Genomic DNA, 26,765 nt, shown 5'->3' with positions numbered 1-26,765 from the left:
CCCATCCCTAGTCAATCCCTCTCATCTGAAACTTTTAGCTCTGGTTCACTGTCACTCTCTCCAATATTAGTTTTGCCATATGTTTCAGTGATTTCAATGACCCCCAAAGTCATCCTTCCCTGAACCTTTATCTTTCAGGCCCTTGACCTCTTCTGGTCTACTGATCTTGCACTCAGCACAACCTCAGCCACTCTCCCCCAATGGACATGCCTTAGACTTTGTCATTACCAATAGCTGAACCCCCCATGACCACAGTTTCAAGCATCCCCCTTTCAAACCACCACTTTCTATTCTTCCAACTTACTATCTCTGCTGATCTTACTCCAACAATCCTTTGGGCCTCTGGAGGTACAATTCACTGATCCTGCCCACTTTTCACTGTCCCTCTGCCTCCTCATTTTCCTGGCTTCAGTCCTCATTTTCCTCCCTGCTCAGCTTCAACCCCAAAGTCCACCATTACAATCACCCCTCTGCATAAACTCTCAGTATCTCTGCCTCTCTTTTCTTATCTTATGCCCTTGAAAAACCCCACCTGGACCTGCATGGTTGAACAAGACTGGAGAAAAAACACACAGCCATAGAGATGGTCTCACTTCAAATTTATTAGCATGAATCTCAAGCAGATCCTTAATGCTGTCTGGCCACTTTGATCCATCCCCTTGGTCCATTCACTCTTCTGCTCTCATCATCCTCTCTCTCCTCAAACTTTCAACACCTCCCTTTCATCCTCACTAACAGCTGATGACCTTGCTTCTGATTTCACTGAGAATACAGAAGCAGTAGAAGATAATGTCTAAAGATACCGCCACTGCCAACCCATCAACCCACCTACCAGTCTCAAAGCCCATGTACTCTGCCTTCTTTCATGTTACTTTCCTCTTGTGTCCTCAAGAAATCATTCCAGGTATTTTTCTTCTCTACTTATCTTAACCATTTTTTTCCTTCTCAAAAGAATTTCTTAATCAGTATGTAAATATACTGTCATTTCTTTTGTGTGTAAAGGTACCCTCTCTGACCACACTTGCCTGTCCAGCTTCCATTCCATTTCTAGGCTTCTCTTTATAAAAATAGTCATCAAAAGAGCAGCCGCCAGTGTTTCTCTTAAACCTATTCCAATCATGCGTGAGCCCCTGACTCCACCAAAACCGATCTTTTCAAAGTCATCAGTGACTTCCATGTTGCTAAACTGAACGATCAATTCTTGGCCCTCATCTTGCTTGACCTATGAGCAGCGTTTGACAGGGCTGGTCTCCATCCCTCTTGAAACGCTGGATTCTTAGGACTCCCTGGTCTCCTGGTTCTCCTCCTCCATACCCACTGCTTGTTTTCAATGTTCTTTGTTGGCTCTTCCTCATTTCCCCAACTTCTTAATGGACTTCCCAGGTCACAGACCACGTGCTTTTGCTTTCTGTAATATCTATGCTCACTCCCTTAATATTCTTATTCAGTCTCATGGCTTAAACAGTTTCTACATGTTGGTGACTCTCAAGTCATCCTACATCCAGCTCACATCCTCTCTTCTAAACTCTAGATTCATATATCCACTAGCCTATATACCTCTTTTCTTGGATGTCTAATATGTCCGAAATCAGTTGGTTCTCCCTCCTTCCTAAGTCTCTCTTCCTTCATTCTTCCACATCTCACTTACTGGCAACTCCATCTTTTCTGTTTCTCAGGCAAAAAAACCCTTACAGTCATATTTGACTCTTCTCTTTTCTCTTGCATCCCAAATAGAGTCCAACAGAAGATCTGCCAGGCTTGACCTTCAAAACATAGCTATAATCTGACCATTTCTCACTACTTCCTCAGCTACCATCCTGGTCTAGACTCTCTTAGGTTACAGAAATAGTTCTGATGATGTTGAATTGCCTGAACACCAAGGTTGCCTTTTCCCTTGTCTGGGGGATGTCTGAAAGCTGTATGCTACCCCAAGTCTCACATTCAGATTTTACCATTTCAGATTCATTCTTATGATATTAAAATTGCCATCTCTACTTACTATTCTTTAAATATTTACAGCTTCTGGGGGGAAATGTATATATAAAACTTTGTCCCTAAAACATTTAAGGTACATTATAAAAGTACATAAAATACATTAAAATATAGAAAAAAGTGAGAAAATTAGGCAAAGGGAAGATAAGGATAGAAAAAAATTCATATGATGCTGCAGGTGAGGTCAGCATACAAATACATGCCATGAGGTTCTTCACACTTGCTAAATGGGAATAACAGAGGAGTCCCTTCCTCTAAGATGTGCTTTAATATCAGGTTTCTTTTTGCTTAATGGGCCCCCATAAGGCATCATGATCACAGTGGCTCCTTGAGTCTGAGAAGGGGAGGGCTGTGTGGGGCAGGAAAGGCTCAGAAGGAGAAATGAGGCAACGTTGGTCACGAAGTCCCTTCTCACCTGAGACTGGGTCCTACCTACACCCCAGTCATTCCCTGGTATCCTCCCCAATCTCCCACCTCCCAGCCCACCCCCACATGATACCCTGAGTACTTACCAAGACCCAAGCAAGAAACTCTGAGTCCTGATTTTCCAAGATTCCTAGAATAAAAATAAAGCAACACATGGTCATTTCATCAGGTGAATTTTAACTGGGAGTATTAAATCTCACTTAAAAATTTTTTTAATTGAAATACAGTTGGTTTGCAATGTTGTGTTAGTTTCAGGTGTATAAATCTCATTTTTGATGATGTTGCTCCTGACTAGAGCCATGGTAGAGGCAGAGCCTCAGACGCAGGCCTGTGGTTTGGGGAAGAGACTCTTTCATCTCCATTTGGGCACTAGAAAGCCCAAAATGTGCTCAGGCTCAGCACAACAACAAAGTGTCCCCACAAAACATAGCTTTTCAGACCTAATGATCTTCTTCATTAATTTGCTTACAAATGTATTGTCTCTCTCCTTCTAGAATGTGAGTTCCTTGAGGGCAACTTGATGGATAGGGATTATTAAAAGAACAAATACAAAATAATCCTTTAGGTTATTTAAACTAAATTTTATATATATATATATATATATATATATATATATATATATATATATATACACTTAACATCTTTATTGGAGTATAATTGCTTTACAATGGTGTGTTAGTTTCTGCTGTACAACAAAGTGAATCAGCTATACACATACATATATCCCTATATCTCCTCCCTCTTGAGTCTTCCTCCCACCCTCCCTATCCCATGCCTCTAGGTGGTCACAAAGCACCGAGCTGATTTCCCTGTGCTATGTGGCTGCTTCCCACTACCTATCTATTTTACATTTGGTAGTGTATATAAGTCCATGCCTCTCTCTCACTTCGTCCCAGCTTACCCTTCCCCCTCCCTGTGTCCTCAAGTCCATTCTCTACATGTGCGTCTTTACTCATATCCTGCCCCCAGGTTCTTCAGAACCATTTTTTTTTTTTTTTTAGATTCCATATATATGTGTTAGCATACGGTATTTATTTTTCTCTTTCTGACTTATTTCACTCTGTATGACAGACTCCAGGTCCATCCACCTCACTACAAATAACTCAATTTCATTTCTTTTTATGGCTGATATATTAAAAAAAAAAAACAAAAACACTACACAGGGACTTCCCTGGTGGTCCAGTGGTTAAGAATCCGCCTTCCAAAGCAGGGGATGTGGGTTCGATCCCTGGTCGGGAACTAAGATCCCACGTGCCACGGAGCAACTAAGCCTGTGCACCGCAACTACTGAGCTGGCACCCTCTGGAACCCACATGCCACAACTAGAGAGAAGCCCGCACACTTCAACAAAGAGCCTGTGTGCTGCAACAAACGATCCCGCATGCCGTAACAAAGATCCTGAGTGCTGCAACTAAGACCCAATGCAGCCAAAATGAATGAATGAATGAATAAAATTAATTAATAAAATAAAATAAAATAAAAATAAAAAAGCTGAAAATGCAAACCTAAAAAAAAAAACTACACAAAATTCCTACAAGAAGGTCGGATAGTCCTTAAACGATTCTTCCTTTCCTCATGAACACCTTTGCTTTTCATCCTTAAAAGTTAATCCAGGGAAAGGAAATATATTTTCATTCTCTAAGTAGGGAGAGAACTAGGTGCTCTAATCTTCACTGTAAAGTGTTTGTCTGTGGAGACCCAGACCCAACCCATTTTTCTGTCATCCACCTAACTGCCATCAGAGAAGAAATCAAATTCTCAGAGAGAGGATGCCTCATAGAATTTTGTAGGGGTCCAGTGTGAGGAGATGAATCTTACACTATTGAAACATGGTAGAAAAGTGTATTCCTTATTCTCTGATCAGATGCTCTTATAAGAGCACAACTTTTCTCCTTGCTTCTACCCAAACAAAACAGCACCAACTTTTCCAATAAAATTTTCCACAGCTCGGTTCTTCCAGGTTCTCTCTTGATTCCTCCACAGTTTGCCTTCTTTAGAGCTAGTAACCAGTGCTCTTGTTTTTACATCTATTTCTTTTCCCTGCTTGCTATTATTGTCTATAAAATTCCACCTAAGCAACACATTTCATTTCCTAGCATGGTCCAAAGTACATCACACTACAGAGTTGAAAGACCCAGTTTTTTCTGCATTTGTTGTAACTAGCTAGGTGACCTTGGAGAAATCACTTCCTTCCTTGGAGTTCAATTTCTTCATAGTATGATGGGGTATTTATACTTATGCCATTCATTCAGCATCACTGTGGTGGGGCTGGAACATGATAATGTATGCTAATGTGTTCACAGTAAACGAATGCAAAGCGTAATTATTTTTGGTGCTTTCTGACTCTACTCACCCTCTCACAGACATAGTGCTAAATTTTCCATATGAATTGGATATGTCCACCTGGCAGGAAACTATCACATAAAGGTATGTGTGAAAAATATTTTGAACTGCTAAATAGGAGAAAAATAATTGGACCTCTCCCATGAAAATAATTTGCACCAGGAATTGTTCTTTTAGTAGTTTCTCAGAAAACCACAGGATGTACAGCCAAAAGATCTTGCTTTGTGGTCTAAAAGTCTACTTTTTTGGGGGGGGGGCATGTGGGATATTATTTCCCCTACCAGGGATGGAACCCATGCCCCTTGCAGTTAAGCGCCGAGTCCTAACCACTGGACTGTCAGGGAATTCCCAAAGTCTGCTGATTTTAAAGGATAGGAATCTAGAGCAAAAGCTATATAGTGGGGAGAAAAAAAAAAGACCTACACCAGAACAAAAAAAGCAAAAAAATACATAAGTGAATAACAGTCTTCCAGGTAGAGATACTTGACATTGATGAATTAGTGAAGATTTATTCACAGGTTACCATGTTCAAGGCAACGTGCAAGGACATGCAGATACAGAGAGGAACAAGGCACAGTTTACCCTTAAGGAGTTCTCTATCCTCTACCTTTTCTGAGGGACACAGAAAAGCAACCATATAATCACAATACAGTGGGGTATATCCTCCCATGGAGGTCTTTGAGAGCACATGGAGGAGCTATCTCAGGTTTGTATTTGCATAACTATGTGGGTGTCATGGGGGAAAAGATCAAGGTAAGGAGTTTCATGTAATTTTAATATCTTTCAGTGACTCTGCGCACAATAGGGAACCGTAACTTGGTGCAGAAAACTATGCAAAGGAAGAAATTTTTCTAACAAACTCAAATAGGGCAAGGTTATGACACTGGGCACTTGCTGAGCAGCATCTCAGCACCCAAGGTAGGGAGACCTGCCCTAAGTTTCCTTGCGACAGTGACTTAGGGAGATAATGATCACTCTGCTATGGGTTTGGAAGCCACACTTGAGAAACTTGAGAGTTGTCAGCCAACACAAACTGCAAAGTAACAAGTACTCAACATGGCCCATTTTATTGCCATTGCTGTTTAAACACCCAGGCCAGATTTTCTGGAATGAAAGCCTTAGAAGATTTTGTACTGTAAGAAAAGTTCAATTAGAGACAAATATTGATACAGTGATGATAGGTCCCGCACTGAGCCTTAGTGTTTTTATTTCCTTTAACTCTTTCTCTGAATATTTTTACCTGCTGGAAGGAATGATTACCAAATAGAGCTCGTTGTTTTTATTTTTTATTTTTGATATTTATTTATTTGGCTGCGCCAGGTCTTAGTTGCAGCACACGGGATCTTTAGTTGTGGCACGTGGGATCTAGTTCCCTGACCAGGGATCGAACCTGGGCCCCCTGCATTGGGAGCAGGGAGCGTTAGTCACTGGACCACCAGGGAATTCCTTACAGTTGGTTGTTTCTAAAGTGAGAGGTATTTTCCATGCATAAGCCATATCTGGTCTCTAAGTCTTATTTTTTCCAGGGGTAATCCCACGTTCATGTCTGCACAATACTAAGTGGAGGTAAGGTAATTGTTTAGCCCCTCTGATCCATTTAAGCTCTGCTGGATAACAGAAGCCCAAATACTTGACACATTTGATCTAATGAGCCTAAAATACATCATCTGAAAGCTTGTTTGTGTGGCTATAACACCGAATAATGGCCAAGTTTACACATCATGCTGGGCTGTGACAGATGTCCTGGAACCTTCTCTATCCCAATCATAAGGAATTTTCATGCACACTTCATGACCTTGTGTGGCATTGTGCATTGAAACAACTTAATGTAATTGCATTTTATTTCTTAATTCCTCAGCGTTAGCACAGGTGAGCCCATAAAAAGATTCTGTAAGCACATCAAATGTATAATTAGATTGATTGAATTTCTTTGATTCAAAACAGTTGCATTGTACTGGTTTTCCTATTTTATCTGTGTCAGATATACCAGAAGGAAGTCTCACTGTGTTCATTTTTAGTATGCGCTCCTGTTCAACTCAAAATAAAAGCTCCTCTTTCCCAGGTGAACCTGAGCTGCTCGTCTGCTAATATTAGAAATGAATGACATCAGTATGGGGGCACGGGACACATAGCTTTGTCAGTCAAATTTTGGAAATCCTAAATCTTAAATCAAAGCTTCAGGAAAGAGTTACTGCAGAAGGGATATAGCTTCTTGAGAAGCCAAGGTTACATTTCTTCTTTCTGAAGGCAGAATTGTCCTCTCAGTGTCTGAACTTGTTTTAGGACAATGGTTAGTTCCATGGCAGATGCATTAAATATAATTTCTAGTGTCATTTTGTGGAGCATCCATCATGCACTTTTTATTTTAAGGCGATAATAGAATTGTGAGAACTAAAATCCAGTGTCACTTAGGCACAGTATCAAATGCCATTTGATGCTTACAGGTCCTTTACAAATCAAAAGATGCTTAAAGCAGAAGATTAGCAACCTAAATGTGCTGTTTCAAATTGCTTGCTTCTGAATACATATATCTTAGACATTACTCAGAGTTGTAAACTGCTTGGAAGAGAGGAATAGCTAGCTAAAATAGGTATCTTGCATTTGACCAAGAAAGATGCATATCGCATAGGACAAAAATCCCTTATTTAAAGGTTGACACAACAGAGACAACCTGAAAGCACAGGTAAGGGACTCCAGTGGCCTTGTCAAGCTGGCAGAAACAAGTTTGGTTTGACCTGGTTTTCATGTGCTCAGATCATTACATCATCTGCTGTTTTAGTCTACTTGAACAACTTTCTGGTCCCTCTAAATCACACTCTGCTGTGTGCGGTGCCCTACCTGGAAGCTACTAGTCAAATCCGGGGTATGGAATGAAAGAAAAAAAAAGAAAGAAAGAAAGAAATGTACATTTAATCTTTCCTGAAAAATCCAGAGCAGAAAGTATGTGCATTTGTCAGCCAGCTGGTTTTGATAGTTGTATGAGAACCGTGAAGGTGACTACAAATGGTAATAACGTTTTCTTATGAGGGCACCGTTCATCACTGTTGATAGTGAATAATGATTCATTTGGAAACCACCAGGCACATAAATGACTTAGCCATGCATTTGGATGACAGACATTGATAAGTAGCACAACGAAACTTTCTTTCCTTTATCTAAGTAGCAGCAAAGTAGAATGGGATTATTTCAGATTTTTTGATTTAAAGGTTCAAGTCATTGTCTGTTGTAAATTCCAACTAGGTTCTTTTTCATTTTCTTTGGACATATAAAATCACCTGTTGGTCTGTGTCATTCTAGAAAAGTCTACAGAAGTATGGCAAAAAGAGACTTCCCTATAATTAATTAATTAGTTCAATAGAGACGTACTGAGTTTCAACTACATACCAAGCCTTGTATTAGGGTGTGGGGATGGGCTGAGTAGCAGATAGTTGCTGCTTTCATGGAGCTTACATCATAGAAGGGGAAACATGTCAAATAGTGAATTGATTATTTGACCATAGTACTAAATAAAAGAACAGTATGCCCTAAGTGAAAAATTGCCCTGTTGGGGAAGCTGACCTGGTCTGGATGGCCAGGAAAAGCTTCCCTAGGGAAGCAGCATTTAAACTGAAATCCAAACAAGTAGGAAGTAACTTAATGAAAAGAGTAGGGATCAGCATTCCAAGCAGAGTCAACAGCACATGCAAAGGCTCAGAGGCTGCAGGAAGCATGGGTAATTGAAGAACTAAAAGAAGTACAGGTCAGGGGAAGAGTAGGGCGCAGAGTGAGCCCAGGTGAGTCTGCTGGGGGTGGTATGAAGCAGCTCAAACTGGGCCTTACCGATTATGTTACCGATTTTGGTCTTAATATGAAGGAGTAATGGAAAATTGCTGAAAATCTTAAACAGAAGAAATGGGGTGAAGGGAGGCAAGAAGAGGAGCTTGGAGGCTGCTTTGGCAATGATGATGAGAAGTGATGGTTCAGATTCAGTCCAGGTATTCTTAGTGGGCAAAATCTACAGAACTTGGTGTTTGAATAGGAGGGTAAAAGAGAAGAAGAGGCCATTCTCAGGTTTCTGAATTGGGCAGCTGGCTGAAGAAAGGTGTTTTTCACTGAAGTGGGGTTCATTCGACAAACAGAAGGGTTTTGACCACCTTTGGGCATGTGGACAAGATATCCACGTTAGTTGCCTGGAGCTCAGAGCAGGGAGAGGGTTTTTCTGGGTATCAAGGGTAATGAGTGCCATGGGCTGGGGTCAGCTGCCAAGGGAGACAGCGTTCAGTTAGAGAGGGGGCCAAGGCTCAGCTTTGATGGGCTCCAACATTATAGGTGGCTGAGAGGAAGCTACACTGGCAAAGGAAACTGAGAAGGAGGGGTCAAGATGTAGGAGGAAACAAGAAAGTGATGCTGCCAAAGCTAAAGGTGGAGTCAGTTTCAACAGGGTATAAGTGGTCAGTATTGAAGGCTGCGGGAGATCCAGCATCGGGAGGACAGAGTAATGTCCTTCACGTTCAGCCCCACAGGGACTGCTGACAACTTCTGGGCAGTCATTTCAGTGGTTCTGTGAGTGGTTTCAGTGCTCCTGTTCAGTGGTTCTGTGAGTGTCAGGTCGGTCAGACTGAGGAGGGGGAGGTACACAAATAATGCTTACTAACTGTGTGTGACCTTGGACAGGTTACTTAAACTTTTTAAGTCTCTTTCCTCATTCATAAATGGGATATTAATGGCTCACTGCTTTTTATTTTCCAAAGAGTGAGAAAATATAAATACAGCACCAGTCCCAGGATGCTTCAGTGTTCAATAACTGCTATTTACTGTCTTCCTTTCTTATTTTCTAGGAAAAGTGGTGTCTCAAACACTCAATCTGGTGAGGTTCTAGTTCAGGTACTAAACCTGTTAGGACGTTGCCTCTGTGGTTTTCAAGACCTACTTCTGTGACTCTATGATCCTCTTACTTTGTGGATTTGTGCTTAGACATTGCAAACTTCCTGAATCTATTTCATGTGAATTGTGAGTCATTTTGCTAGAATCATTAGGATAGTGGGAAACAGGGGATAAAGATAGATAAGGGAGGTGAAGGAGAAGGTGACACTTGGTTGGTAAAGGCAGTTTGGAGAAATCACGTGGGTCTGAGAAATTTAGAACGTTTCTTTCGTGATTGCCAGGAGGAAGGAAATGGAGTTGGAACACAAAGTTGTGTGGATGGGGCAGAACTTGGATGTTCTGCAGGGGTGGGGATGGGGAGAAGGGTTGAGAAATGCTCACCAAAATCTACTTATCACTTCAATAAAAGTTACTCACTGCTTTTTCTGTCTCAAGTATCCAAGGCATCAGAATATCTGGAACTCAATAATTCAGAGTCTTAAGTCAGAAGAATCTAGAACCTTTATCTCAGGGCATATCACTTGGGGTTCATGAACTTGAATGAGAAAAAATACATTTTTATTTTCACCAACATCTAACTGAAATGTAGCTTCTCCTTCAAGTATGAATGTAGGCAAGAAACCACAGAAGTACCCACATTAACTGTTACTTTGCCACCAAAAGGAATTACAGGTATTTTTCTACCACATCACAGTTGCCTCAAAAAATTATTTGCACTCACCATTTACACTCATCACTTTTTGGAAACTGTGGTATTCGACGCACTCCTAGAGCTTGTTGTTTAATATATTCACAAAGAAGTGCATGGACTTCCCTGGTGGCGCAGTGGTTAAGAATCCTCCTGCCAATGCAGGGGACACGGAGCAGCCCTGGTCCAGAAGATCCCACATGCCGCGGAGCAACTAAGCCCGTGCACCACAACTACTGAGCCTGTACTCTAGAGCCTGTGTGCCACAACTCCTGAAGCCTGCTCACCTAGAGTCCGGGCTCCACAACAAGCAAAGCCACCGCAATGAGAAGCCTGCGCACCGCAACAAAGAGTAGCCTCTACTCGCCACTAGAGAAAGCCCGCGCACAGCAACAAAGACCCAATGCAGCCAAATATAAATAAAATAAAATAAATAAATTTTTTAAAAAAATAAATAACTAAAAAGTGCTTTTAAACACATAACATAAAATATACAGGAATCCGATTAAATGGAAATACAGTTCAAAATATTTAAAATCCAAATTTGTGACCTAGTAAGACATGCACTTCAAAAAAAAAAAAAGATTCTGAAGAACCTAGGGGCAGGACAGGAATAAAGATGCAGACGTAGAGAATGGACTTGAGGACACGGGGAGGGGGAAGGGTAAGCTGGGACAAAGTGAAAGAGTGGCATGGACATATATACACTACCAAACGTAAAATAGATAGCTAGTGGGAAGCAGCCGCATAGCACAGGGAGATCAGCTCGGTGCTTTGTGTCCACCTAGTGGGGTGGGTTAGGGAGAGTGGGAGGGAGATGCAAGAGGGAGGGGATATGGGGATATATGTGTATGTATAGCTGATTCACTTTGTTATAAAGCAGAAACTAACACAACATTGTAAAGCAATTACACTCTAATAAAGATGTTAAAAAAAAAGATATGCACGTCTTTGTTTTGTTTTTTTCTTATAAATTTATTTATTTTTGGCTGCATTGGGTCTTTGTTGCTGCACATGGGCTTTCTCTACTTGTGGTGAGCGGGGGCTACTCTTCGTTGCAGTGTGCAGGCTTCTCATTGCGGTGGCTTCTCTTGTTGTGGACCACAGGCTCTAGGCTCACAGACTTCAGTAGTTGTGGGTTCTTAACCACTGCGCCACCAGTGAAGTCCAAAAGCACTTTTCCTAAGGAGTCTGTAGGCTTCACCAGACTGCTAGAGGGGTCCATGCATCAAGAGTCTCGAATGTAGCTAAAAGAGAAATGTTGTTTTAAAAAAAACCCTCTTGGTTCATCCATCTGCCACAAAGCAACATGAGTTTACAAGCATCTTTTGCAAACTGGGAGGGAAGGCAATCCTGAAAAGTTTTGAAAGCGAAATTAAATATGCCATACCCCAGAGCTACTATTTAAAATGTGTATAATAAAGTTATAGTGTTGGTGTTTATTATCCCTTTGTTTAATTTTAGTAAATTACAAAACATTTTTAAGGCCCTTGCTGAATTTACTTCCAAATTCAGGCCTGCTGCTTGTATTATCTCTACATGGGTATAAATCCATGACCCTAAGGTCTCCCATTACAGGGCTCCTCAAGGGCCTCATCCTCCCACCTACAGCCGGGGAGTCTGCCATGCTTACCCCTGAGGGCAGAGGAGACAGAAAAGGATTTGCCACCCCCGGGGCTCTGGGTTTCAGCATCATGCACGATATTTCTTTTGTAACAATTTACTTTAATGTGATTCATTCATTCAACCATTTCCTATTTCATTCCGTATTATATTTGTGTTTGTTTTAACATAAAATAATGTTTCCTTCCTAAATTTTCAAGCAAGTTTGTTGTCTCAGAGATGTGCCATGTTGGTCCCGTGGCTTTACTAGGTATCCCTTGGCACTCTCTGCTGTCCCAGTTTGAGAGGCTTGTCTATAAACTATTATCAGTCATTTATACCTTAGTGTGAAGAAGTTTCAGAGCTTTTTCTTACATAGTTTGGAGGGATTAGAAGGAGCAATCAAGAAATAAAGCACTAAACCTCTGACAGAATTGGAAGGGGGAATAAAAGTGGAGTGGCAGGGGCTTCCCTGATGGCACAGTGGTTGAGAGTCCGCCTGCCGATGCAGGGGACGTGGGTTCGTGCTCCGGTCTGGGAGGATCCCACATGCCGCGGAGCGGCTGGGCCCGTGAGCCATGGCCGCTGAGCCTGTGCGTCCGGAGCCTGTGCTCCGCAGCGGGAGAGGCCACAGCAGTGAGAGGCCCACGTACCGTAAAAAAAAAAAAAAAAAAAAAAAAAAGTGGAGTGGCAGGAGGATGAAGGAAGTGGGCCCCCAAATGGGAGAACACAGTTTTCCACCTTCCAAATTTTGTCCAAGATCACATCTCTCCTCACAACAGAATGATCACACTTTCCTATGTGAATATCACACAGGTACTTGCATTTTCAACACTAAGAAGAGAGAACCTAAAGATTTCAAAGTTTTCTTCACCCTGGGGTGATGATTTATTTTCAAAGAAGTTCCACAAGATGAGGCAAAGGTAAAGCCTTCTCTGTCATCTACTTTGTAATGAGAGCTGTGCTAGTTTCCACTGTAATGAGCTGTGTCGTTTTCAAAGGCGAAGTAAAACAAACAAAAAAGCATCTGAGACAGAGCTCATGCTCCGCATCTTTCCAATTCCTTTTACTGTGCATGAATTTCTTGCTTTCTCTTTAGAAAGTAAAGTTAGCCATGTGATGGAGACTGAGGCATGATCCCGACTGAGGGGCAGGGTGATATTTAAATATGCACTTAATCAAAAGTATAAGGTTGCTTCTAGCCATTATGCATCAGTTTGCCTTTCACTTTCCTTGACAGACGAACATAAAATTAATGCCTGTTTTCTCTGTGTGCCCAATCCTTTACACCTGCTGTCAGAGTACCATATATCACGGCGCATATTGTACTCATTGTGTACAAGGTTGTTTCTCCTTCCAGACTGAGATCTGTGAGGGTAGTGACTGTGTCTAGTGCATCTGTTTATTCCCAGCACTTAGCAAGGTTCTGGGCACATAGTTGGTGTTCAGTGATGCTCACAGTGGGTGCTCTGATGCCATCGTTTTGCTGTGGATAAAGACTGCATTGTCACTCACTTGTTCTACTCTTGTTGGCTAGGGAGGCTCTGTGGTTTACTGGAAAACACTGGGCAGCATAGTGTGGTGATGATATACTTATAGTGAAGAAGTGCCTGTACTATTTCCTATCATTGAAACCTTGGGAAGTTACCAAACCTCTCTGTGCCCCATACGTTACTGGGGATAATAATAGAAGCTACCTCACAGGGTTTTTGTGAGGTTAAAGTGTGAGGATTAAAGCCTTTAAAGTAATGCTTCACACATGGTAAATGCTAAGTGCAAGCTGTTATCAGATAGACACAGGTTTGAATCCAAGCTCTGTTCCTGGTAGCTATGGACATCTCATTTCACCTCATACAGGTTCCCTCTTCTGTAAAATGAGGTTCTATGCCCTCCCTGAGTGGAGGGATACAGTAAACATTGTAGCCTTTCACTCTTTCAACCAATGTAGGTGTTAGGGCACCTTCTTCTATTTTACAAGAGGCTGGAGCTTGGGAACCTGCTTAGCAAGATGCATTCTATCCATACCATTCCTCTTCTCCCTGACCCTTCAGTTAAGTGTGGTCACTGTTCCAATGGGAGGGTGAATCCCAGCCCTCGAGTATTTACAGCCTCAAAGCCTAGAGCTGGGGCTAAAGGGAGAATCATGGCCAAGGTCAACTTCTATGTCCAGCCTGCTCTTACTTGTTGGTTCAGTCAGTCCACCTGCAGGTCACCCCATCTGAACTTTCAGTGTACACTTCAAATCCAGAATATCAATCTGTGGCCCCACCTCTACCCCCTCCAAAAAATAAGCAACATATTTTAACTCCCACAGATCTCTTCCTTCTCCTTTGGCCTCCACAACCCATCAGTCAGCAAAATCTGAGGAGCCCACTTCTGCACCATCTCTCACCTACATCCTGACTTCTTCGTTACCACCACCAGATCAGACCTTTATATTAATGGCTTCCTACCTGTTCTTCTGCCTTAGAGCCTCTCCTACTCTTTGCTGTTTATCTCTGATTAGCTTTATACCTTCTTATTTGTATGTAGTAACTATTTTTCATGTCTTATTACCTTTCCTCAACTGCAAAGTACTTGATGGAGAAATCCAAGCCTGATTTTATATTTGACTTCCTTATAATACTTTGTCTCATGGAGATACCAGTAAATATTTCATTGACTAAATTAACAATCAAATGACTAAGTCTGAGAATCCTTTCTTACCTTCCTGATGTGAACTTCCAGAGTTTGATATTATTTTAGTCCTAATTCTTTTGTGTTTAGATTGACTATTAAAATTCAGTTGTACCTATTCAACATCATAGGGCAATAAGGTGATACAAAGAAATAAAAGGCATGCAGATCGAAAAGGAATAATAAACTGACTCTTGTTGAAGACAACATGATTGTCTATGTAGAAAAATCCCAAAGAATCTACCAAAGAGCTCCTTGAACTAATAAGTGGATTTAGCAAGGTTGCAGAATATAAGGCCAATATACGAAAGTCAATTGTATTCCTAGCAATGAACAATTGGAATCTGAAACTTCAAAGAAAAAACTATTTGCAATAGCACCCCAAGAATGAAATATTTATTCACAAATCTATCCAAATATGGGCAGTATCTGTATACTAAAAGCTATAAAACATTAAAGAAAGAAATGAAAAAGGATTTAACTAAACGGAGAGACATAACATGTTCATGGATTGCAAGACTCAATATTGCTAAACTATCTATTCCCCTCAATTTGATCTGTGGAGTAAAGATAATCCCAACTCAAATCCTAGGAAAATGTTTTATACAGATCAACAAGGTGATTCTCAACTTTATACGTCAAGGTGAAAGAACTGGAATATTCAAAAGAATTTGAAAAAGAATAAAGTAGGAATCACTCACATTACTTGATTTCAAGATTTAATATAAAGCTACAGTAATCAAAGCAGTGTGGTATTATCACAAGGAATGAAGCACACATAAATGGAACAGAATAGATAGTAAATGGAATAGAATAGATAAGCCAGAAACAGGCCCACACAAATATAGTCAACTGATTTTTGACAAAGGTGCAAAAACAATTCAACAGAGAAAGGATAGTCTTTTCAAGAAATGGTGTTGGAACAAATGGAACAATTGTCCATATGTAAAAGAAAGAGAAAAAAACCTGATACACACCTCTCATCTTAGGTAAAAATTAACTCAAAATGGATCATAGTCCTAAATGTAAAATTTTAAATTATGAAACTTCTAGAAAAAAATGATACGAGAGAATCTGTGAGACTTTAGGTTAGGTAAAAGTTTTTTAGATATAGTACCAAAAGAATGATCCATAAAAAATTTGAAAAATTGGTCTTCATAAAAATTTAAAACTTTTGCTCTGTGAAAGACACTGTTAGTAGAATAAAAAGACAAGCTACACACTGAAAGAAAATAACTGCAAAAACCCAATAAAAGGTGGCCTGTGTCTGGTCAAAAGTGTTGAACAGACACTTCACTAAAGAAGATATTTGGATAGCAATTAAACATACGAAAAAGTGCTCAACGTCATTAGGCATTAGGGAAACACAAATTAAAACCATAATGAGATACCACTACACACTTATTTGAATGTATAAGATAAAACCAAAACCAAACACAATGCCAAGTGCTGGCAAAGATGCAGAACAAATGGAAACTCATACATTGCTGGTGGAAATGCAAAATGATATGCCCCCCTTTGGAAAACAGTTTAACAATTTCTTATAAAGTTAAACATACTCATACCATATGACTCAGCAATTCCACTCCTAGATATTTACCCAAGTCAATCAAAAACTTATGTTTACACAAACAACTTTAGGAAAATATTTATAGCAAATTTATTCATAATCCACTGAAAACTAGAAACCACCCAGATGCCTGTCAACTGATGAATGGATAGTCAAATTAAGGTGTATTCATACAATGGAATACCACTCAACAAGAAAAAGAAATAAACTATTGATTCATGATTCATGCAATAATATAAATGCAGTTAAATACATTTTGCTAAATCAAAAGGCTACATATTGTATGAGTCCATTTATATGACATTCTGGGAAGGATTATAAGGGCAGAGAAAGATGAGTAATTATCAAGAGTTAGAGGTGGGTGGAGAGACTGACTACAAAGAGGCAGTATGAGGGATACTTTGGGGTTATGAAATTTATTCTGTATGGTGCTGTGGTGGAATGACTGTGCATTTATCAAAATCCATAGAACTGAACAAACACAAAAAATGAATTATACTCTATGCAAATTAAAAAAAAAATCTACCAGGATGTCAGGGGAACACAAGATGAGATGCAGACTGTGAGATATGAATCTAACTGTATTACAAATGGATGACATACCACACAGAAGTGGGTGGGGAATGAAGGACCTAACTTAAATAACTTTTGACTGGATACCGTAAGGCTAAGAACAAAAAGAATTGTACACAAACACTGTTGTCTAGTTGGCAAATTTGTCTCTCACAGGGGTATGAGTTAGCAATTTTGAAACTAAGGTTGAATACTAACGTTGACAAATAAGAAAGGTAGTGAGTGAACACTAGACCCAGAAACTAAACAAAAACAGAACAAAATTGAGGACCCTTTGAAGCCAACATCCCTTTATCATTTAATTTCATTTTATATGTAAACACTCTCACGTTGACAGAACATTGGTTTTTGTTTGTTTCTTCTTTGCTTTTTTGCTTTTCTAATTCAGCAGATGTTTACTCAGCAGCTACTAAGATGTATCCAGAGTTCGTCACTGATTTTGAGGTTAATGCATGCTCTTTCTCTCCAGAAGAATAACAAATCAAAAACTGACCTGGGAACTAGTGAGAACTGAATGCAGTTGGCCCGTGACGATTTTAAGCCCTGTTATAAATGGCTAATGATTAGTCAGTCTGGAGTGCTGGATTTAGTTTATTTTCATTCTCCAACCTCTATGTTGGTCTTTTTTAATTCTTCTGGATATCTTAGCTTGTGATGTCTCAAAAGTAGGGAAATTGCATCTCATTCTGTGGTGACAGTGCTCACTAGAGGGCAGAGAACTGCACCTTCTCTTGGTGACTAGGAAAATACCCACCTACAGCCACGAGAATTGCTCTCCAAAATGAGGAGCTCTCTCTGTTCCAGTCTTTTCTGATTGCACTTAATACAAAGGGAAAGCTCTGCCTATAGATCCATGAAAGGGAGGAAGGGAGAGAAGACCACCCTCTTATGAAACAGCAAGGCATCAGAATATATTCTTTAGGACCTTAAGATCTTTCTGAAATTCTCTTGAAAATGAAATCAAAGTTCTCTCTCCTTGGGCTTGGGTAAATTTTTACTAATACATATAATTTTTAAAAATTGACTCCAGGCATTTTAAAATAATCACCGCATGGCAACTATAGAATCCTGTGAAATAACCTTGCTTTATGCATTTGTGAATTAGTCCATCCTTAGAAATTAATTAATTTCAGTTGGTTAAAATCATTATGGTACTTCATTCAAGTTGACTAACTGGTCCTAAGCAAGATTTAGATGGTAGGAATTCACAGGATAGGGCTCAATATTGATGGCAGAATAGCTGAGGATCTGATAATTCTTTGATGTGGCCCCAAAGAAGTCAATTTCCAACTCTAGTATCATCATCATATGATGAGAAGGAAAATCATGATGGGAAGTAGGTGCTATCTACACAATGGCAGGCAAAGAGCTAGTTATTTTAGTAAAAACTGATGAAGCCTAATTTTTAGACAGTATGATGCCAAACTGGACGATTGAATAAAAGTTTTGAATCCACTTTGAATCTACTAGGATGTTTAACATCTATAACACATGTCTTTGACTTTTAAAATGGAAAAGTAGGACTTTCCTGGTGGCATGGTGGTTAAGAATCTGCCTGCCAATGCAGGGGACATGGGTTCGATCCCTGGTCTGGGAAGATCCCACATGTGGAGGAGCAATTAAGACTGCGTGCCGCAACTACTGAAGCCCTCGCGCCTACAGTCCGTGCTCCACAATGAGAGGAGCCACTGCAATGAGAAGCCCGCTCACCACAACAAAGAGTAGCCCCCACTCGCTGCAACTAGCGAAAGCCCATGAGCAGCAACAAAGACCCAATGCAGCCAAAAATAATAAATAAATAAATAAAATGGAAAAGTACAGGCAATCATCTATTTTTTATTTTTCACGTATTGAGTAAACATAAACATACTTTATTTTCCCTGTACCTGAACTCGGCTTTTTAATAATAGCAACAATTTATAGAGTACCTACCATATGCCAGCACTGTCCTAGGTGCTTTTACACATAATTCACACATATAAAGGCACACAGTCTTTCCAAGTAGACGCTCCTATGCTCATTTTATCCCTGAGGAGGTGGTGGCTGAGGTTAAGTAACAGACCAGGGTCCCACACACCTAGCATGTGGCAGAGTCAGGAGCAGAACTCTCTGCTGTTGAAGTGTGTGTTCCTTCCACTGTTCCCTGCCTTCACATGGCCTGCACATCAGAAATGATCCAACTGTTAGTGATTCCCTAGAGAGACAGGCGGTGATGGGGTCCCTGCCCGGGGTAGGCCATTTTGGGAGGCCTAGGGAAGAGAGAAATTGAGTTTCTGCAACTCTTGCTAGGCATCCACACCCGCTCCTGGTGCCTCCCCATCTGTTCTGGGCCCCCCAACCTCCCACCCCTGACTGTAGCTTTCCACAGTCTCTGTGATTGATGCCATGGCAGTGGTGGGAGTTGAACTGCCATTCATCTCACCCTTCTCCCCATCAGATTGGAAACAACTGGAGAAGAAAATAGGCAGAAGGAAATGTACCACTCATACTGGTTCACATTTCAACAGAATTGATTTCCTCCTGTTCTTCGCTCTTTGAAAAGAGAAAAAAAATGAAGTCATCAGCGTGCTCTGCTGATTGGAGATAGGATGACCAATGGGGCTGGAATAGACCATGTTCACAACTTGTGGGGTGTGGGGTTAAGGGCATGGAAGGGGGAATGGGAAGGAGAGTTCAGAAGGACTGAGGTAGCCTTGCCTGAAAAAGAAGGCTGGATCAAGAATGATTTTTAGCACAACCATCCAATGAACACTTTGGAGCTACTGTGGGCAGGGAGCTAAGGATATAACCTTGAATAATTCACATCTCAAAGCTGGATTTTTCATTCACTCAGTACATGTTTATTGAGCACCTACTGTTAAGGCAGACACTCTTCTAGGTTCCAGGGCTGTGACAGTGAACAAAACAAATCAAATTCTTGATGTCATAAGGCTTACATTCTAGTGGGGTGGCCACAGTAAATAAGTCAACACAGTAATAAGTTCAGTGAATGAGAGGTGCTCTGAAAACATAGATGCTGGCTCATGGCAAAGGCAAGGTGGTCAGTGGCAGCCCCTCTGAAGAGCTGACACCTGAGCAGGGACATGAAGGATGAGAAGGAGCCAAGTCAACCCCAAAAAGATCTTGGGGAAAAGAGTTTCAGACAGAGAGATAAGCAAGGCCCTGAGGTGGGACAAGCTCGAGGAGCAGAAGGAAGAGACTGTGATGGAGGTCAGTGTGTGAGGCAGGAGCAGTTCAAGATGAGGTTAGAGAGAGAGATGGGAGGCAGGACTTACAAGGCTGCTGGCAACCAGCTTAACTCTCTACCTGGGCAGTGAAGGTAGAAATGGTCCCCAAATTGCTATGGACTGTATACGACTAACTATTTTATTTAAATAGAGCTGTAAAATAGAGAGGGGATGAATCTTTGCTGGAGAAGTTTTAGAAGAGAACTGAGACTTTGTAGATCAGGGTAAGGAAGCTTCACCTGAGGCCAGGTCACACCTCCCTAGACTGGTGACGGTTGTGGTGTTTGGGACCTCGGGTTGCCTTGTTGCACAGCTCTGGGGGCCCATTGTATTCTGTGTGCATAACCTCCATTTCCCAGCTGTACAGTCCAGTGGTCCTGTCTTGGGCTCCTTGCTTCCCCTTTCTGTACCCCTTTCCTTTATGGTATTCTCTTTTGCCCCTTCTGGTCTCAAGTATCTCCAGTTCTCAGGCTCTGTCTCTTTTCCTTTTATCAAATTCTGCTCTCAGGAAAGTCAGAACAACTCATTCTCACTAAGGTGTAAATGATCAACATGAACAAAGTGCTGGAAGAGGAAATCAGCACCCTATGATTCTCAGGAATCAGGAAGAAGTGCTCTTTGCATGTGCATCTGTTTGGAATGCTTTTCTCACATATTCTCACTCAAGACCTAGCTCCAAATTTCCCTTTCCAAGGAGGCTCCCTAAGGAAGAGCTATTAACTTCCTCCACTGAGTTTGCATCTCAGTTCTGCCCTTCCTGTGTTACTTTGTTCATTGTCTGATTGATCTGTCGCCCTACAAGCTTGTGGACTTCTTGAAGACAGACACCATATCTCATTCTCCTGTTCCTCGGACACTGACATGATGCCATGCTCATGTTGACCATCTGACCAAGGAGCTGGGAACGGTCATAAGAGCTGTGTTTACTTTGATCATAGTAGGCTATGATTTTCACGGGGCTGAGTTTAATTAATGCTTATTAGAAAAACTTCCTTTCTTGACAGACCTGTATTGATTACAACTTTGATTTCTTCAATACTGTAAATACTGCAGCCTGAATTACTACCCATTTAAGATGCATTGGTTGACAAATTTCCTCTTTTAAAATGCAAATATTCCTAATGGGGTTAAGTCCATTCATTCATACAAAACACATTTATCGTGTCTCTGCTCTGTGCAACACACTGCCTCATGACTCACACCAAAATACTAAGGAGTTTACAAGGAACTGCTTTTTTCCCCCCATGTAATGAATCAAGAATCCCAAGTCAAGGCCTTATAATTCTACTTTTTCTAAGCTACCTAGCGGAAAAATTTAGAGATCTGCAATTAGTTTTATGTACAAAAATATGGATTGTAATCATTATTTATAATGGTCAAAGGAAGAAAACCATTCAATAACACGAGAATAATCAAATTAAAGTTTCATCAGTATGATGGATTCTTATGTAACTACTTAAAATTACATTAAAAAGAATGTTTTATTAACACAAGAAATGTTTGCATTACCATGTTAAATGATAAAAGCAGGATATAAAACTTGTTGCAGTATGATCTTTTAAAACACACAGAAGAAATCCTGTGAGGAAATTCACTAAAAATGTAAATAGTGGTAGTTCTTCCAAGTGGTAAGATATTGGTTGACTTTTAGTTTCTATATATTTATATTTTACAAACGTTTTGTACTAAGCATGTATTGCTTTTATGATGGAAAAAAGGAAATTTATTGTATTGGAAAACCAGGACCACTTTTCCTAGTTGCTAAGATCAATCACAGAAAGAGAATAGGACCGGAGGGGATGGAGACAGCTTTATAGGCAAGATGAGCCTGCGCCTGTGTGAGGACAGCACGGAGGGCCCAGCTGGCAGTCTAGGATGCTGCCCCCTGCAAGTGGAATTGGGAAGAGCGAATACCAGGAGATGGGAGGGCACAGAAGACACGTTCTGGGGTAGCTCCATCTTGCCTAGGCCAAGCCTAGGATTAAACTGTGACTCCTCCAGGTTTGGCCAAGTAGAACAAAGACTCGGTCCCAGACTAGCTGCCCAGCTGAGCAAGAACCACCTTTCTGGGTTTGTTTCAACACAGCTATAGTGAGCTTTTAATCTCAGCAGGGATCACTTTCTTTTGGCATTTCTGTAGCTTAAGACTCTGTTGTTAGTGTAGTTTATCACCATATAGCAATGTTAACTAACCATCACAAGGAGCTGAACTTCTAGGCCTGACTGAAAGTTACAGCAGATCTCCGAGGGCTGCAGAAACTCAACCCTGACCCCACAGGAACAAAACACCCACATACAGCTCGGGACTCCCAGTGAGCTCTCTTAAGTTTTGCTTCTGAATCTTAAGCTCATCTTGCTTATGGCTGATACCTTCTTTTCTCATTCTCCTCAAACAGAAACATTCAGCAGCAAAGCCCTCAAACTGTTTTGCAGAAAGTCATTTTTGACTACTCTTCCCATAACAGCCCTACCCTCCTCAAAAAAAAAAAAAAAAAGATTTCAAGTGAAAGTGGAGACAAGGAGGTGTAATGTTGAGAAGCTGGAATCAGCAGCAAAGATGTCTGATTTTAAGGCTGGGCTCCACCCATCACTCAAACCAGGTTGCTGGGCTAGTCACTTAACCTCCCCAAGCCTCAGTGTCTCCATACGTGAAATATGCATGAACACAGTGCCTGCCTAATCTGCTCTCGGGTAGTAGAGAGGATCAAATGAGATAAAGTATGTTAAGGCCTACAGAGTTTTAGAGTTCTTTACAAATCTTAGTTATTGCCATGATAATAACTAATGGGATTAATAGTTTCAGGAGCTGCTGCATAAGGTGAAACAGTGGGGAAAAGGCAATCCATCATTTCTGTGCTCTCAGGGGGAACAGTAGCCTTAAGATTCCATGGACAGGTGGACAGACTTTGTAGTGAATCAAATCGTTCACACTGTTAAGAACTCTGCTGAAATGTTCTGTGTAGCCAGTTATGCAGCAAAAAGAAAAAAAAAGGGTTAAAAGGATGAAATTAGAACACTACCTAATACCATACACAAAAATAAACTCAAAATGGATTAAAGACCTAAATGTAAGACCAGACACTATAAAACTCTTAGAGGAAAACATAGGAAAAACACCCTTTGACATAAATCACAGCAAGATCTTTTATGACCCACCTCCTAGAGTAATGAAAATAAAAACAAAAGGGACCTAATTAAATTTGAAAGCTTTTGCACAGCAAAGGAAATCATAAACAAGACGAAAAGATAACACACAGAATGGGAGAAAATATTTGCAAATGAAGCAATGGACAAAGGATTAATCTCCAAAATATACGAACAGCTCATGCAGTTCAATATCAAGAAAACAGACAATCCAATCAAAAAATTGTGGAAGACCTAAATAGACATTTCACCAAAGAATACATACAGATGGTCAAGAGGCACATGAAAAGATCCTCAAAATCACTAATTATTAGAGAATATGATACAATGATACAATGAGGTATCACCTTACACGGGTCAGAATGGCCATCATCAAAAAATCTACAAACAATAAATGCTGGAGAGGGTGTGGAGAAAAGGGAACCCTCTTGCAGTGTTAGTGGGAATGTGAATTGATACAGCCACTGTGGAGAACAGTATGGAGGTTCCTTAAAAAACTAAAAATAGAACTAACATATGACCCCGCAATCCCTCTACCGGGCATATACCCTGAGAAAACCATAATTCAAAAAGACACATGCACCCCAATGTTCACTGCAGCACTGTTTACAATAGCCAGGACATGGAAACAACCTAAGTGTCCATCGACAGATGAATGGATAAAGAAGATGTGGCACATATATACAATGGAATATTACTCAGCCATAAAAAGGAATGAAATTGGGTCATTTGTAGAGACATAGATGGATCTAGAGACTGCCATACAGAGTGAAGTAAGTCAGAAAGAGAAAAATAAACATCATATATTAACGCATATATGTGGAACCTAGAAAAAGGGTACAGATGAACCGGTTTGCAGGGCAGAAATAGAGACACAGACGTAGAGAACAAACGGCAGAAATAGAGACACAGATGTAGAGAACAAACGTATGGACACGAAGGGGGGAAAGTGGCGGTGGGGGTGGTGGTGGTGGTATGAATTGGGAGATTGAGATTGACATGTATACACTAATATGTATAAAGCAATTATACTCCAATTAAAAAAAAAGAAATATTCTGAATAGAAGTGAAGACAAATATTTTGTGACAAAAGAAAGTTCATATTCCCTCCTTTTTCATTGAGACCTGCACTCAAATTCAGGACAAGGAAAGAAATTAGGAAGTGATTTCGCTTAAATTATCAAGGTAGTAAATAATGTGTGTGTGTGTGTGTGTGTGTGTGTGTGCGACGGGTGGAGAGGAATAGGAGAATTGAGGCGAAAAATAGGAAGAAAAATAAAATATCACGTTCAGACTAAACTGAAGTTCCTTTGTGCAACTGCAAATTATTTTATAAATAGTTCCGAGTCTCCTATTTCATTTGTTTATTCAACAAGTATGTGTTAAACATCCACTGTATGCAAGGGATGTGACAAGGCAGTAGAAAAGACAAACACGCTTTGCCCTCATGGTCTTCAAAGTCTAGTTGAGGAAATAAACATTACACAAATAATTATATCATTACATTGTGTTAGTGTTAACAAAGGAGAAGTACAGGGTACAATGAGCACATCCCCCATGTTGTCAAAGGCCTAGTGTATCACAGCCTAAGATATCCTTATTATAAAACCCCTCCAGAAGAAGTTACTGTGAAATCTAGAACCAAAACCACAAAGGAGTGAATTTTTTTGAGCATTTAAAGCAGAGAATAAGGGCTTTCAAGGTCAGTCCCTGGATCTGATTATGGCTATTTCACTTATTCTGTTTAAGGCTTTACTTCCACATCTATAAAATAGATATTTCTTAGGTTTTATCTCTTAGGATTACTGAAGGGACTTAAAAATTATTCATGTACAAAGCCTAGCTCACTACCCACCATACAATAAGCACTCAGTAAGTGTCACCTGTTATAATTATTACCTTATAAGCTATTGTTTAATGGACTTTAAGTTGTGAAACTTGCGAGCAACTTTTGATAGGCTCCTAGAAAGCTTAGAATCAAATATGTGGCCCAGAGGATAACAATTTTGCATCGTTAGAGTATGCATATTTAATCTCATCCTTGGCTCCATTTTTGGTCACCACCTTGTTTTTCTTGACTAGAATAATACATGGTATGGATGAATGGGTGGATGGAAGGATGGAGTGACAGATGGATACATGAATGAACTCTCTCAACTAAGTCAAGAAATAGATCTTTCAGGTAGATAAATAGTGCTTGGGAGTTGGACATTCTGCGTACAATTTCACAGAACAAGGAGAACTCTGACTCATACTAACTCATTCCTTGACTTTTATATCTCCTTAGACGTGAATGGATATATTGCTTCCCTGAGTTAACACTGAATGGATCTAAATGCTGCAAAAAACAACCACCACCACCACAAGAATCAACTGAGTAATCCACAAGGTAGACTCAGACAATGTTTTACAGGTCAAAATTCACCTATGCACCTATGCTCTATTGTTTGTGTCTTTCCTTCCGTGGCTATAATACAAAAGAAGCTGTCAAGATGACTCCATTACTGGGTTCAGTCAATGGCTACTTATGTCTCTAGACTCTTGGATGTATACACACACAGGTAATCTTTCCTTTCAGAACTCCAGTATATACAAAGAATCTACTGGGAGATTTCTTGCTGCATCACTGTGTACTGTTATTTAGGAAGAATAATAGAAACAAAAAGCAAAGAATCTTAAATCTGGAAGTGGAATAGTCCCACTTAACTAGAGACCATACATCTTGGTTATCCAGGCCAGTCTCTGATTACTTGGTGCACAGTTATTCTTGGGACCACCCCTTCTTTCACTTTCCAAAGTATACTACTTTGGATAATAAAGTATGTGATCACCTTAATCTAATGTAGTTGCTAACTATGTGACCTTCAGCATCAGACTGGAAGGAAAATAGAGCCTCCTTCAGCCAGAGAGGGGAAGAGAGGAAAAGAAATATCAGAAGTGAGTGACTAGGCTCACACCTTCCCACCTTCCTCCCACCTGCCCACTATGGTTAAGACTCTCCAGAGTAAGAAGGGATTAGAAATAACCAGATTGGTCTGTGAGAATCTCAGACCAAGTGCATGCTCCTTGGGCTCCAGGGTGCCCAGGAGAATTCTGAGACCTAGCAGGAAGCTTCACACTAATCTCATGTGGCTAGGAGAGCAGGACAGCAAGCCTCCTAACTTTCTCCTACTCATTGACACCATTTGGGGAAGAGGGAAGAGATTCCTAATCGAGAGTTTGACCCTTAAAATCAGAAGAGAGACAATTAGCTTTGAATGGGATATTTTAAATGCCCTCTCATCTGCCTCAGCAAGAATGGGGACTTTAGTGAAAAATAAGATCAGTTATAAGAATCAAAGAAATGTCTTTTTTCCTTCACACGTAAGTCTCAATAGTAGGGGCAAATATCATCCAGTCTACACTTATATCCTCAGAGCTCAGCTCAGGGCCAGGGAAAGGGGAGACCCTCAACAAGTGTTCATTGAATGGAGACTCTAACTTCAAATCACACCAAAAAAGACAAAACAACCCTGGACTATTCAAGTATAATCCTGCAGAAATATTAAAACGCTTCCTGAACTAATATTCATAAATCTAGTTACCATAACAGGGAAGGAAAAAAACAACTAAGGAATTTAGAGAATCATCTTTGCCAGCTACCGAGCCTTAGACAGCACTA

At 40.5% G+C, this 26,765-nt stretch overlaps 1 protein-coding gene across 5 annotated transcripts in view; it reads right to left on the bottom strand.

Annotated features, from left to right (window-relative positions):
* KCNAB1 (potassium voltage-gated channel subfamily A regulatory beta subunit 1) overlaps positions 1-26,765 on the bottom strand; it is a 416,921-nt gene that overhangs the window by 108,694 nt on the left and 281,462 nt on the right. For all 5 annotated transcript variants that reach the window (XM_065876516.1, XM_065876519.1, XM_065876517.1 and 2 more), the window contains exon 2: positions 2,505-2,548. In XM_065876516.1, the coding sequence (XP_065732588.1) occupies positions 2,505-2,548 (44 nt within the window). The remainder of the gene's footprint in view (positions 1-2,504; positions 2,549-26,765) is intronic.

Source organism: Phocoena phocoena, chromosome 4, assembly GCF_963924675.1.
Source record: "Phocoena phocoena chromosome 4, mPhoPho1.1, whole genome shotgun sequence".
Classification (NCBI taxonomy): domain Eukaryota; kingdom Metazoa; phylum Chordata; class Mammalia; order Artiodactyla; family Phocoenidae; genus Phocoena; species Phocoena phocoena.
This window is presented reverse-complemented; position numbering and strand designations above follow the sequence as displayed.